General features: G+C 51.7%; 1 protein-coding gene across 3 annotated transcripts in view; it reads right to left on the bottom strand.

Moving 5' to 3' along the window:
• THEMIS2 (thymocyte selection associated family member 2) overlaps positions 1 to 11,951 on the bottom strand; it is a 30,752-nt gene extending 18,801 nt beyond the window's left edge. For 2 of the 3 annotated variants that reach the window (XM_073317621.2, XM_073317623.2), the window contains exon 1: positions 11,836 to 11,951. In XM_073317621.2, the coding sequence (XP_073173722.2) occupies positions 11,836 to 11,929 (94 nt within the window). In that variant the 5' untranslated portion in view covers positions 11,930 to 11,951. Of the gene's footprint in view, positions 1 to 1,816; positions 1,991 to 11,835 lie in introns of those variants that run through there. The other variant, XM_073317622.2, reaches the window with a different exon arrangement.
• Between the last annotated feature and the right edge of the window lie 2,094 nt (positions 11,952 to 14,045).

Here is a 14,045-nt window from a genome sequence, read left to right as displayed (position 1 = left end):
AGGTGCCTAACTCCCATTGATTTCAGTGGGAATCGGGTGCCTAGTTACCTCTGGGGTTCTGGACCTTAGTCTCTCTGGGCCTCAGCTCCCCATCAGTAGAGTGGGGCTAGAGCTTTGTTGCACCACACGGGGGCAAACACAAGAAAGACTGTGAGGTTCCCAGATATGCCAGTGCTGGGCCCGCATCAGTTCCCACCCTCGGCAGCCAGAACCTGTTGGCTAACCAGCGATAGCCGGCGGAGGACGGCCACCAGGCCCGGCAGGAGGGGGGCGGCTGCACAGGCCTGCAATCCAGGCCAGGGAGCATGCTCCTGGGTGGGGCAGGGGACCCCTCCAGCCAGCAGTAGGACTGAGGAGGGCTGAGAAGGGGGTGGGTGTGGAGCAAGGGCAAGAAGGTCTCCCTGTGGGCAGTGACTGTGATCCCGTGAGCCTTTCCCCTCCGGAAAGAGGGACGTTCACATTAACGGGCAACACTGGGGCCGTGGCTGCAACACGGCAGCTGGGGGGAGAGGCGGCACTTCCTGAGCCGGAGAAACGGCGAGCTGGGAGAGCACCCTGCAGAGACTGCCCCACCCAAGGGTGCGGTCACTGCAGACAGCAAGGCCATGGGAGCACTAGGCCCAGGCCTTCTGCGGCTCAGGGGTTGAGGGGCCCCACTGCAAATGATGCCGGCTCCCAGGACCTGGGTACCAGCCCGACCTGGCCTGGACACCAGCAACTGTAACAAAAGTCTCGACCTGAGCGGGGAGACAGCTGACAGAGAACCCCCAGGCTTCCAGGATGGAGCCACCTGTGGGGGGACCGGTCGCACCGGCTGGAGGCGGGGGTGGGGGGCCAGTCGAGCCGGCTGGAGGCGGGGGTGGGGGGCCAGTCGAGCCGGCTGGAGGTGGGGGTGGGGAGCGAGTCATGCTGGCTCAAGGTGGGGGGGGGGGACAGACGAGCCAGCTGGAGGCGGGGGTGGGGGGCCAGTCGCACCGGCTGGAGGTGGGGGTGGGGAGCGAGTCATGCTGGCTCAAGGTGGGGGTGGGGGGGGACAGACGAGCCAGCTGGAGGCGGGGGTGGGGGGCCAGTCGAGCCGGCTGGAGGCCGGGGTGGGGGGCCAGTCGAGCTGGCTGGAGGTGGGGGTGGGGAGCCAGTCGAGCCGGCTGGAGGTGGGGGTGGGGGGGGCCAGTTGAGCTGGCTGGAGGCGGGGGTGGGGAGCCAGTCGAGCCGGCTGGAGGCGGGGGTGGGGGGCCAGTTGAGCCGGCTGGAGGCGGGGGTGGGGGGCCAGTCGCACCGGCTGGAGGTGGGGGTGGGGAGCGAGTCATGCTGGCTCAAGGTGGGGGTGGGGGGGGACAGACGAGCCAGCTGGAGGCGGGGGTGGGGGGCCAGTCGAGCCGGCTGGAGGCCGGGGTGGGGAGCCAGTCGAGCCGGCTGGAGGCGGGGGTGGGGGGCCAGTCGAGCCGGCTGGAGGCGGGGGTGGGGGGGGTCAGTCGAGCTGGCTGGAGGCGGGGGTGGGGGGGGGTCAGTCGAGCTGGCTGGAGGCGGGGGTGGGGAGCCAGTCGAGCCGGCTGGAGGCAGGGGTGGGGGGCCAGTTGAGCCGGCTGGAGGCGGGGGTGGGGGGCCAGTCGAGCCAGCTGGAGGCGGGGGTGGGGGGGCCAGTCGAGCCGGCTGGAGGTGGGGGTGGGGAGCCAGTCGAGCCGGCTGGAGGCGGGGGTGGGGGGCCAGTCGAGCCGGCTGGAGGCGGGGGTGGGGGGGCCAGTCGAGCTGGCTGGAGGCGGGGGTGGTGGGGCCAGTCGAGCCGGCTCGAGGTGGGGGTGGGGGGGAGCCATTGTACCTGCTGGAAGTGGGGGAGAGGAAGTGGCGAAAGTAGCTGAATTGTGGAGGCTCCTGGGGGGCACCTCTTGTTACCCCGCAAGGTGAAGGCAGGGCTGTCGCAGCCTGGAGGAGAGTGCTGGAGCGGCCAGCAGGCTGGTGGTGTGAAGGGGCTAGCACCCAGCCACCATGACAAGGCTCCCTGTTGCTAGAGGCTGGGGGTAAAAAGGTGACTCACAGTCCTGGGTACCTCAAGAATTGTCACACCCTGCCCTCCCCCAGAGCTGCAGGCTGCCGGCCAGGCGTTCCCTCATATGTGCAGTGAAGCACACGGCCTAATGGCTATTTTAATACTTATGGGAAGCTGCTGACTAATTTTTCTCACACTGAATCATTTCCAGTTCTCATTCAGTGCCACTGAGACTAGCCACCCCCACGCAGAGCCAAGAGTTCTGCTTTTTCTGCGCCCTGCGTGGGAGTGATCCAGCAGAAAGGCTCTCAGCATCACAGCTGGTAACAGACTGTCAGGGCACCCCTGGGATGATGTTCTCTGGATCATTCTCCCTGCGTTGGCTCGAGCCAGGCCCCGAGTTCGTCCCAATGGCACGGGGACAGGAGATCAGTGCCTCCTGGTCCTGAGCAGCTTGTGGGGCTGCTTCCATCTGAGGCTGGAACTGGTTCCTCATTCCTAGTGCCTTATTCAGAGGCCAAAATGTTGTAAAAGTTCATCAGTGTAAGATTACATAAATGTCACCAAACGTGTGATTGGATTGTATAACTGGCTACGTTAGTAATTAATGCGTTATTAATTACTTACTGTCCAAATAAGGAATTGGCCCTTGATTGGCTGAGTGACCAAATAACTCTGGGTCACCCCAGGTGCCATGGCCCTGTGACCATCAGAAGGAGCTGGACATGCCACTCATTGTCCCAAAGCATTTTCTTTGGCCTGTGTCACAAGCGCCTCACCTCCGAAAACATACCTACCTGCATGGGCGGTGGGTATCGTGGGCCGGGGAAGGCTGTGCGTCCCCAAACAGCCTGGCCTGGCCCTGCCCACGCTGCACCCCCAGCTCCCCTCCTGCCTGCTCTTCTCTTCTGTGGCTGAGAGGCTGGAGCAGGCAGGCTGGGGCCTCAGTGTGCACAAGACCCCAGGGCTGAGGCCATACCATGCAGCCCATCCTCCCGGCACTGGGGCTGGGGACACATGGGGTGGGGGCGGCCGGGCGCTCCGGGCTCCAGTCGGGGAGGATGGGCAGAGGAGACTGGGCCTCGGGCAGAGGGGGAGGGGCTGGGAGCTAGCCTCCCCCAAGGGCGCGTTGACCCACTGCCCAGGCCGACATACGCACACAGTTATAGTTCGCAAATTATCCTTTAACAAGGACCTGGGGGCTCAACTCCCATAAGTGACAAAGTACTTCTTGGGCCACCTCAAAATGACATGTCCTTTGCCCCATCTGCGTGTTCTGAGCGCACCCCGACTGTGGAGTCTGCTGCTGAGTGTTTGCAGCGTGGGCAAGAGTGGGCTTGAGACGGGAGGAGAACCTCACATGTGTTACAGTGGACAAATAGAGCTGGGCAAAAGTTCCCCGTTAAAACTCCTTTTCATCATATAATTGGGTTTGCCACTAACCAGATTTTTTTCGCAAGAAGTGTCTGTTTTCTGGAAAAAAAATCAACTTCTTGTCCAGATATCTAACCCCTGAAAACGGAGACATTCATCTCCCAGTGTGATGCTGTGACAAAAAGCACTAATGTGATCCTTGGAGACATGAGTAGGAGCAGAGTGATTTTACCTCTGTACACTGCATTTGTGAGCCCAATACTGGAATGGTGCCCACAGTTCTGGGGTCCACATTTCTAAAAGGATGCAGAAAAATTTGAGAGGGTGCAGACAAGAATCACAAAAATAATTCAAGGTAGGGTGACCAGACATCCTGGTTTTAAAGGGACTGTCCCGTATTTAAGCCCTCCTGCAGCAGTCCCGACTTTTTCTTAAAAACGGACAAATTGTCCCATATTTTCCGTCTCCTCCCAATCAGTATTGGCAGGTCCTGCTTCTGGCTGGATCCCTGCTCACCAGTCTCCTGCCCACCAGTGGTGAGTGGGCGGGGGGGCCAGTGGCTGAAAATGGGGTGGGTGTGCAAGGCTGTTGGCGGGATGCAGGTGCAGTGCGCGGGGCCGGCCACTCTTTGTGAGGCCAGGGTCACAGACACAACACTCAGCAGGATGCGTATTTTAAAAGTTGTTACAGAATCAAAAACAGGGTCATTCCCCCCCCCCCCCGTTCTGAATTTGTCTAAGAAGAAAACAGGGTTCCTATTGATGTGTTAATTTGTAACTGTCTGTATAATTTCTGTGCAACAGTTTGGGACAAATTGTTGGAATACTGGGTTTGAGTTATTTGTTTAGTGTATGATTACTTAGAATGAAAATGCAAAATAGAAATGGGGGTATGATATTTGGTGGAGTTTTGCTCACTATTAAACTCCAGCTGTGGGAGTAACAGATCCTTATCTCTCCATGACAGGATAATGGTCACATGTGACTTGAGTTGACCTGAGAACTATTTTGTAATTTACTGTCAATCAGAACATAGTTCCTTATTTAAGTGCTATTTGTTTCCTTCCTCCATGGACCCTGTGACTCCCCTCAACTCCCTTCCTCCACGGACTCTGTAACCCCCTCAACTTGCTTCCTCCAAGGTCTTTGTGACACCGCACCCCGCAGCTCTCTTCCTTCACAGACCTTGTGAAATGCCCCCAACCTACTTCCCTTGGGATACTTCCATGGACCCTGGGTACCTGCTTCTGTCCCCTCACTCCATGGACCCTGTCATAAAAATAAAGGGAAGGGTAACCACTTTTCTGTGTACAGTGCTATAAAATCCCTCCTGGCCAGAGGCAAAACCCTTTCACCTGTAAAGGGTTAAGAAGCTAAGGTAACCTTGCTGGCACCTGACCAAAATGACCAATAAGGAGAGAAGTTTCTTTCAAAGCTGGAAGAGGGCGGGAAAGGGTTCTGTCTGTCTGTGTGATGGTTTTGCTGGGAACAGATCAGAAATGCAGCCTTCTAACTCCTGTTAAGTTCGTAAGTAATCTAGCTAGAAAATGCATTAGATTTTCTTTGGTTTAATGCCTGGTAAAATAAGCTGTGCTGGAGGGAATGTATATTCCTTTTTTTGTGTCTTTTTGTGACTTAAGATTTTGCCTAGAGGGATTCTCTATGTTTTGAATCTGATTACCCTGTAAGGTATTACATCCTGATTTTACAGAGGTGATTCTTTTACCATTTCTTTAATTAAAATTCTTCTTTTAAGAACCTGATTGTTTTTTCATTGTTCTTAAGATCCAAGGGTTTGGGTCTGTGTTCACCTGTACCAATTGGTGAGGATTATTATCAAGCCTTCCCCAGGAAAGGGGGTGTAGGGCTTGGGGGGATATTTTGTGGGAAGATATCTCCAAGTGGTCTCTTTCCCTGTTCTTTGTTTAATACGCGTGGTGGTGGCAGCATAGGGTTCAAGGCCAAGGCAAAGTTTGTGCCTTGGGAAAGTTTTTAACCTAAGCTGGTAAGAATAAGCTTAGGGGGTCTTTCATGCAGGTCCCCACATCTGTACTCTAGAGAGGTTGCAGCCGATGAAGTGAGCTGTAGCTCACGAAAACTTATGCTCAAATAAATTGGTTAGTCTCTAAGGTGCCACAAGTCCTCCTTTTCTTTTCACAGAACAGTCTCTCTCTTAACACATTGTCTTTAATGTCACAAATGATTCTTATCTCTGACGAGAGACTCTGTCAGCTCACCAAAGTCACAGGTTTTAATGAGTCTTCTTAATTCTGAGATATATTGTCATCATAAAGTGTCATCACTTTTTTCATGCATGTTAAAAATTTGAGTCTCTCATGGGGTCTCATTCCTTTTTGGCATGCAAAAATGTGGCATTCCTTACATTTGGTCTGTAGTTTACTAAACTTCATGATTTCATTTTCTTCAAACTTAAAGTTGCTATAAATATCCAATGCTTCCTCCCCAACAATATGCAAAAAGATTGATGGCTTCTGTTTATTATTTTTCTCCTCTGCCCCTATAGCTGCTAAATATTAGTCTCAAAACTCTGTCCAGATTTTTTCTCTGCAACATTTCCTGGCAGTTGCAGACTGGATGGAGGTTGTAACACATCCATGTTTGGCTTTCTTCTCTTCTTAAGCCTAGCAGACCACTATTGGGCTAATAAACTATGTACACAAGCCTTGTTCTTTATTTGCTCCTCCACATTCTCCCCTTTCCTCTGTCTTCAGTTTCAAGCAGAGGAGTTAACATCAAAATGTACTGCAATCACCCTCTCATCCAGCTTTCCTGTCACCCTGTCCTAATATTGGGGTTCCTCAACTCAGTGAACGAGAAAAGAATAAACTTTTATGAAAAAACTAGAGTGCATCAGTGGTAAACTACTATGCGTAACTCCCCTTAGTTCTCCACCCTCCGCTTCCAGGGCTTGGCTCAGAATTCCTATATTCAGAATACTGTCCCTTGTGAGGAAGGTTCTGGAAATTATAATCTTTCACAAACATTGTGAGCGAGCAGTAAGTGTGAAGAGCACAGCAAGCATGCAGAGTTTATAAACTACAAGGCCAATGGAGAGCTGAAGATGCCATAACTCTATTCTTTTACTATCATGTAGCGTTTTCTATTGTGGTCACACTAACGGGGAAGCGATGAGGGGGGGAGGGATAGCTCAGTGGTTTGAGCATTGGCCTGCTAAACCCAGGGTTGTGAGTTCAATCCTTGAGGGGGCCATTTAGGGATCTGGGGCAAAAATTGGGGATTGGTCCTGCTTCAAGCAGGGGGTTGGACTAGATGACCTCCTGAGGTCCCTTCCAACCCTAACCTTCTATGATTCTATGATAAGCTGGTTGGGCCCAGGTTGCTGGCCCCTGCACAGACTCAGTTGAGCTCACAGTGTCTGCCCCCAGGAGCTTACAAATTATAAGAGTACGGAATGGATCTGCTGAAACTTTACAAGTGAACCTGTTCATTAGTTTAGGAGTCAAAATGAATTTAGAAACGGGCCCTTTAAGAAATTGGCATCTGGTGTCAGATCTTTTCCTTTCCCCTAATGATCTTAAAAACAGAATAACATGGAACCTTCAAACTTCCCTGACAGTTAAAAACTTCTCAAATCTCATGCATTAACTATATGAATCGATATTTCCATCTTGTGATTCTTCATAATTGAAACTTTGTCTTTAGCAGGGCAGATGAATAATGTTCTACCCCAGGGGTTTTCAACCTTTTCCTTTCTGAGTCTCCTCCCATGCTATAACAACTCCATGGCCCACCCGTGCCACAACAACTGGGTTTCTGCATCTTCAGTAGATTGAAAGTCAGGGCCGGCGTTAGGGGGTAGCAAGCAGGGCAAGTGCCCAGGGCCCCATTGCTAAATTGCTCAAGCTTTGGTTTCAGCCCCGGGTGGCAGGGCTCAGGCTTCAGCTTCAGACCCAGGCCCCAGCAAGTCTAACGCTGGCCCTGCTCTCCAGTTTATTTTGGTGGACCCCATGTAAGCTGCTCACGCTCCCCCTGGACCTCCGGACCCCTGGTGAAGAACCACTGTTCTACAGCAGCTTCCCCAAAGAACTGCCCTCTTTCAGAACAGCTTCCATCTCCTGTTGTCTCAGTGGGACTGAGGTCACAGGCTGCCTTTAGCAAAGATGGTCATTGACTTTTTCACTGGCTCCTCACAGTGTTCCTTCCCTGCCCCTCCAGAGTACCTGCCTCTGAGGGCAGTTTGGCTCCTCTCCCATTGGGAGAAATGGGGTCTGGCAGACACTTGCAAAGATGGCAATTCCTTGGGAGTCACTGTGAAGGAGATTTTATTCATAAGCTTCCGCTGAAGGAGACAGCTTCAGTTATTAAAAATAACAGTGAAAATGGCCATTCAGCCTAAATACTGCTTTCAAAAAGTACCCATTGTGCCAGATCTACTCAGCACTGGCCAGGGGGAAGCGAGGAGGATGGAGCAGGGAAATGTGGGGGACAGGAAGGGGGTTCTGTGTGTGTGTGTGTGCGAGAGAGAGAGCAGGGGAATGGGGTGGGGAGGGGTGCAGGAAGGAGAGGGAAGCTGGTGTGTACATTCCAGTTTTTTGTTCTGGCAATGCCAGGGTTGGAAGCCCTGGACCTGGCCAGTCCATCCTGGAGACTTTGTGCTGCTCCAGAGTGGGGTAAAGCAGCCAAAATGCCCTGGGAATCTGGCCTGAAAAGCTAATCAGAAAAACAAGTGTGGAGGTTCCTTTAATTTTAAGAGTTAATGCTAACAACCCTCTTCAGAAGGGAACATCACAAAGCTCACAATTGTCTGCCCCAAGTGCAAGGGGCATTTCTCTGACCTTGCCATCTCTAATATAAACATCTCGTAACAGGTATATATTTATTTAAACAAAAACACACCCTACCAAACCAAGACACTTTTCTGCATAGGTCACCCTGTCGGGAACGGCTGAGAGAACAAGAACACGTGACCCATGTTCAGTCATGTAGCTTAATCTACTCCTGGAAAGTGCTCAGATACTATGGTGGTGAGTGTGGTATAAATACCTATATAGCATAGAAGGGAAATCTCTACCCATCAATCTCTGACTAGCAGGGATTAGGATGAAGCCTTAATGGGGCAGATTATCCCACATCTGCCTCCTGTGGTGTTTCTCACACCTTCAAGTTTGCGGGTGACACTAAGCTGGAGGGAGAGGTAGATATGCTGGAGGGTATGGATAGGGTCCAGAGTGACCTAGACAAATTGGAGGATTGGGCCAAAAGAAATCTGATGAGGTTCAGCAAAGACAAGTGCAGAGTCCTGCATTTAGGACGGAAGAATCCCATGCACTGCTACAGATTAGGGACCGAGTGGCTAGGCAGCAGTTCTGCAGAAAAGGACCTGCGGATTGTAGAAAAATGAGGCCCTGAAATATAAACCCTTGTATCAGAGGCCCGGTATGAGACCTGAGGCCTGAGTTAAAGGAATGGTCAAGACTTTGCTAACATAAAACAAAGTTAAACTGCGAGCCAGAGGCAGGCCCTGCTCACAGAAGTTGGCAAGAAGAAGGCTGCTAATTGGACGTATACACATATCTAAAGAGGATCAAGCACTAATAGGATAAACAGGTGCCAGGATGGCACTAGAACAGTCCAGTACGAACACATTCCACAGAGATAATGAGGAACAGGCCGACCCATCCTAAAAGACAGGGTCAAAAGGATAATATGATGGATAGACTCATTTGTTCGAACCAACATGTACCAGGAGAGAAGCAGCACCCCAACACGCAGAGGGGTTGTACCTCGATGCCTCAGGAGTGATGTGTAACTTGTTTGTACCTGTGTATAAGAATGCACCCCTGAGGGGATGCCTTTGTCTGGCCTAGGGGGCAGTGGAGAGTCTCACCACTGACTGAGCCGGTCCGTTGTCAGGGGGCACACATTCGTAGTATGTCTTGTAGCGTCGGCAAGGAACTATTACTGTGCTTCGTTTGACAATAAACCTGGCTGGGTGCCTTCGTACCTTATCAGAGACTGTGGTCATTGTGGGTTCCCTTGGGGTCTGCTGTGTCAGCTATCTGCGCAGAGCCGGGGCAGCACACAGGGGGAACGCACGCACACAGCCGACTGTTATCAACATTGACCAGAGCAGAGCACCACACCAGTGATGTCTGACATCAGGGATTACAGTGGATGAGAAGCTGGATATAAGTCAGGCTTGACAAAGCCCTGGCTGGGATGATTTAGTTGGGATTGGTCCTGCTCTGGGCAGGGGGTTGGACTAGATGACCTCCTGAGGTCCCTTCCAACCCTGATATTCTATGATTCTAAGTCAGCAGTGTGCCTTTGTTGCCAAGAAGGCTAACGGCATATTGGCCTGCATTAGTAGAGCATTGCCAGCAGATTGAGGGACATGATTATTCCCCTCTATTTGGCACTGGTGAGGCCACCTCTGGAGTACTACATCCAGTTTTGGGCCCCCCACTACAGAAGAGATGTGGATAAATGGGAGAGAGTCCAATGGAGGGCAACGAAAATGGTTAGGGGGCTGGGGCATATGGCTTACGAGGAGAGGCTGAGGGAACTGGGCTTGTTTAGTCTGCAGAAGAGAAGAGTGAGGGTGGATTTGATAGCTGCTTTCAACTACCTGAAGGGGGGTTCCAAAGAGGATGGAGCTCAGCTGTTCTCAGTGGTAGCTGATGACAAAACGAGGAGTAATGGTCTCAAGGTGCAGTGTGGGAGGTTTAGGTTGGATATTAGGAAAAACTTTTTCACTAGGAGGGTGATGAAACACTGGAATGGGTTACCTAGGGAGGTGGTGGAATCTCCTTCCTTAGAGGTTTTTAAGACCCGGCTTGACAAAGCCCTGGCTGGGATGATTTAGTTGACGTTGGTTCTGCTTTGAGCAGGGGGTTTGACTAGATGGCCTCCTGAGGTCCCTTCCAACCCTGATATTCTATGATTCTTCTGAAGGTGCTGGCCACTGCTGGGGACAGGAGACTGAACTAGACCAGCCATTTCTGTGTTGACTCTACAGCTCTTCAAATCATCGCCCATGAACATCCTCGCTGGGTTTGTTGTTAATGGTCATGGATGGACAAGGAAGGTGAGATAATATCTTCTTTTGAACCAACCTCTAATTCCGAATGAAGCTGGTCCAGTAAAAGATATGACCTCCCGCACCTTGTCTCTCTGATAGCCTGGGACCAGCACCGCTACAACAATGCTGCAGTGGCCACGGATGACATTTTTAATTTAAAAAACAAGGAAATTCTTCCAATGAAGTTAAGGCTGAGAGGACATGTCAGTAATTTAGGGTAAAACACATTCCAGGGAGGGTGTAATTATCCCAACCAACCATTATAAACCCAGACAATTCAAAGTTAGTGTTAAACTGAAACAAAATCTAAACATGCTGAAATATGGAAATACACAGCTAGGGTATGCAAACAACCTTAATTCTGCCCTGTAGGGAGATGTGCGGGTTGGCACGCACGCGTGCACATACACACAGGCACACACAAACACTCATGGATGCACACACAGACAGAAAAAATTAGATATGCCTTTAAAGATCAGTTTGATCTAATATAGGGCCACAACCCTACAGTGACTTAAATATAATACCTCTTAAGCTTAACCAACACCATAAAACCCATATGCTGTCACTACAGGGCAGAGCTCACTGCATATTTTCATGCTGTTACGTATTCTTAACTCCTTCTTAACATTGCTTGCCTCAGCACTAGCTGGTCTCTCTCTCCAACTCGACCTCTGCCCCCGGGAAGTGTTCCACCTGGGAATTGGCAGCCCCAGCTCAGCAGGCAGGTCTGTGCCCTTCTGGCACAGTGCCGCTGGTTTATAGGGACTCTGGAGCCAGAGGCCAATGAATTGTCTCATGCTGCTGCCCATTGTGCAGTAGCTGAAAACCTTCCCCATCAAATCAATAGCAACAGCTCAGTTCCTTCATGCAGTCTCTGTCCTTCTTCCGTTACGGGGTCAAAACTGCTTGGGGAGGGGTTGTGTTTGTCACTGTTCAGATTGTATTAATTTCCCTCTGTTGGCTGGATGGGGGGTTACATGGGCAGAAGAGGGCCAGTATAACTTCAGCAGAGCCAGGCTTTTGGGGGGGGGTGCATGGGGTTTCAGTGCATTGCAATGGTCAGATCACAGCCCACTCCACAAGCTGCTTGGGTACAAGTGAGGGCTCCCTGCCGATGCATTGGCAGAAGGACCCTTCCCCATTGCTGGGTGTTGTCACCACAGTACCTCCTGCTGGTGCGGGAGGTGACGCAGAGCGGTCGCTATCAAAGCACTCCACGCTGCGAGCACAGAACGAGGTGAGGCTGGGCTGGGCTGGACGAGCCCTGTTCTGCAGTGACTACAGGCCGCACCCTGCTTCCCCGGCTCCTGAAGGAGTTCAAGGCTTTGCAAATCTGGGTCTCCAGGCCCCACTCCACTGGCACCAGCAGCAGAGACATCCTGGCTGTGGCCGGGGAGAAGGCAGGTACTCACCTTGGAAGTACACCCCGGAACAAACCTTCAGCACCCTGGGCAGGGATGCAATGTCCAGGGACAAGATGTACTGCTGGAAAGAGAGGGGCTCCATGGCTCCGCACCCTCGCTGTGGCTCTGCTGGGATCCGAGTGTAAGGGGAGACCGGGCACTCTAGGCTTCGCTGTGTCTTTCACTTCTGTTTTTGACTGAAATAATTTCCTTCCCCAAGCAGAGGCGGATACTGCTGGCAGTGCTCCAAGCCTCTTACAAAGCCCTGGCTGCCTCAGTACCGGGACTTCTACCCCCTCCCTTTAGGCTCCTGTGCATCATCCCCACCAAACAGTATTTTCACCCCCTGCCACGGCCTCACATGCCAAAATTCATAGCCCCCAGCAGGGCCGCTAGACCGAGCCCCTGAATGCACAGCGTCCAACCTAGCCAGCATTTACAGGCTTGTTCAATGGCTTTTGCCTCTCCTGCTATAAAAACCATTCCAGCGCTCTGGGTGCTTGGGCCTTTCTGTGCTGACGCTGCTGCTCTGCTTGGAGGGGTTTTGGTCTGTGAGCCCTGAGATGAGGAACTGGGTGCATTGGCTTAGCAGAGGTCCTGGTATCTTGGCCTGTCCAGACCAGACAGTCTCCGCAGTGTGTCTCCCTGGCTCGCGCTGCGCCTGGCTGTCTAGCCAAGGCCGAGCTCAGAGTGCCCTGGAATAGATGCCAACCTGCCCCTGCCAGGGCCAGCTGCGACCACTCTGGAGAAAAGCCTGGGGCCCTTGCAAAGGGAGGGATTGGAAGCAGGGGAGGGATGTGTGTTTGGTGTTGCCTAATACAACCTGCAACCCACTGCACACACCCCAGCCCTCCATCTGCCTCTGGGCCCCCTAGCTCCACTCGCCAGCCCCCCCATCTTCCCCTGGAAGGATACCCAAGGCTCTCCTCCCAGCTGGGGGGCCCACTGGGTCTGCGCTGTGCATGGCATGGAAGGGGGCATGTGGGGTAGGGCTTAGAGCAGGGGGATGCAAGTCAGCATGTCCAGCCTGTGCCCCTCACTCTGCCCCAGCCTTCCTATAGGAGCTCGCGTGAGTCACGTCCCCAGGCTGTCCAGAGAGTCAGGCGCTGTGGTGTGGGGCCCACTTTTCCTGCCCTGGGCCCTGCTGTGACATTGCACTCTGTATGATTTTATGACAATATGCTAATGAGTGTGAGTATAATGTAACTGGAATATGCTTCATGCAAAAGGTCTCTTGTAAGGTATCATTACAAAGCTTATAATCTACGGAGTGTGGTCATCCTATTTGTATGTATGTATCACTCTTGTATCTGAAACTAGAAATATGAAATATAACTCTGAGGGCCTATTGTAATTATGCAAAGTGTGGGCCATTAATGGTGGTTTGGAATCTTGATGGCTCCCATCAACCAGGACAATTGACTGTAGATGGCTCTGTTTACTTGTAAGTCTTCCTGTATACGTGTGTGCTGGCAAGTGGGTAATGACGTCTTACAGTGACATGTGATCATGTCAGCTGACCTGGAATCCATCTTCAACCTGGTGTTTTTCCATTTAGAAGGAGGGGTGGGAACCCAGAGAGGGACAAAGGATTCCTGCCTTCTGCAAAAGATATATAAGGGAGTGTAACAGAACAAAGGGGGCTGCAGTCATGAGAAATCCCCTAGCTACCACCTGAGCTGGAACAAGGGCTGTACCAGGGGAAAGGATTGTGCCCAGACTAGGAAGGCAACCAGTCTGTGATAGAAGCTTATTGCAACATCTCTGAGGGTGAGATTTTATCTGTATTCAGTTTTCTTACTGTATTAGACTTAGACTTGCGTGTTTTATTTTATTTTGCTTGGTAATTCACTTTGTTCTGTCTGTTATTACTTGGAACCACTTAAATCCTACTTTTTGTATTTAATAAAATCACATTTTATTTATTAATTAACCCAGAGTATGTATTAATACCTGGGGGGAGGGGAGGCAAACAGCTCTCTCTCTCTGTGCATATCTCTCTATCAGTGTTATAGAGGGCGAACAATTTATGAGTATCTAAAGCTATATACAGGGTAAAACGGATTTATTTGGGGTTTGGACCCCACTGGGAACTGGGCATCTGGGTGTTGGAGACAGGAACACTTCTTAAGCTGTTTTCAGTTTAGCCTGCAGCTTTTGGGGGATGTGGTTCAGACCTGGGTCTGTGTTTGTAGCAGGCTGGCGTGTCTGGCTCAAAC

The sequence above is a fragment of the Lepidochelys kempii genome, chromosome 19, assembly GCF_965140285.1.
Source record: "Lepidochelys kempii isolate rLepKem1 chromosome 19, rLepKem1.hap1, whole genome shotgun sequence".
Classification (NCBI taxonomy): Eukaryota; Metazoa; Chordata; order Testudines; family Cheloniidae; genus Lepidochelys; species Lepidochelys kempii.
This window is presented reverse-complemented; position numbering and strand designations above follow the sequence as displayed.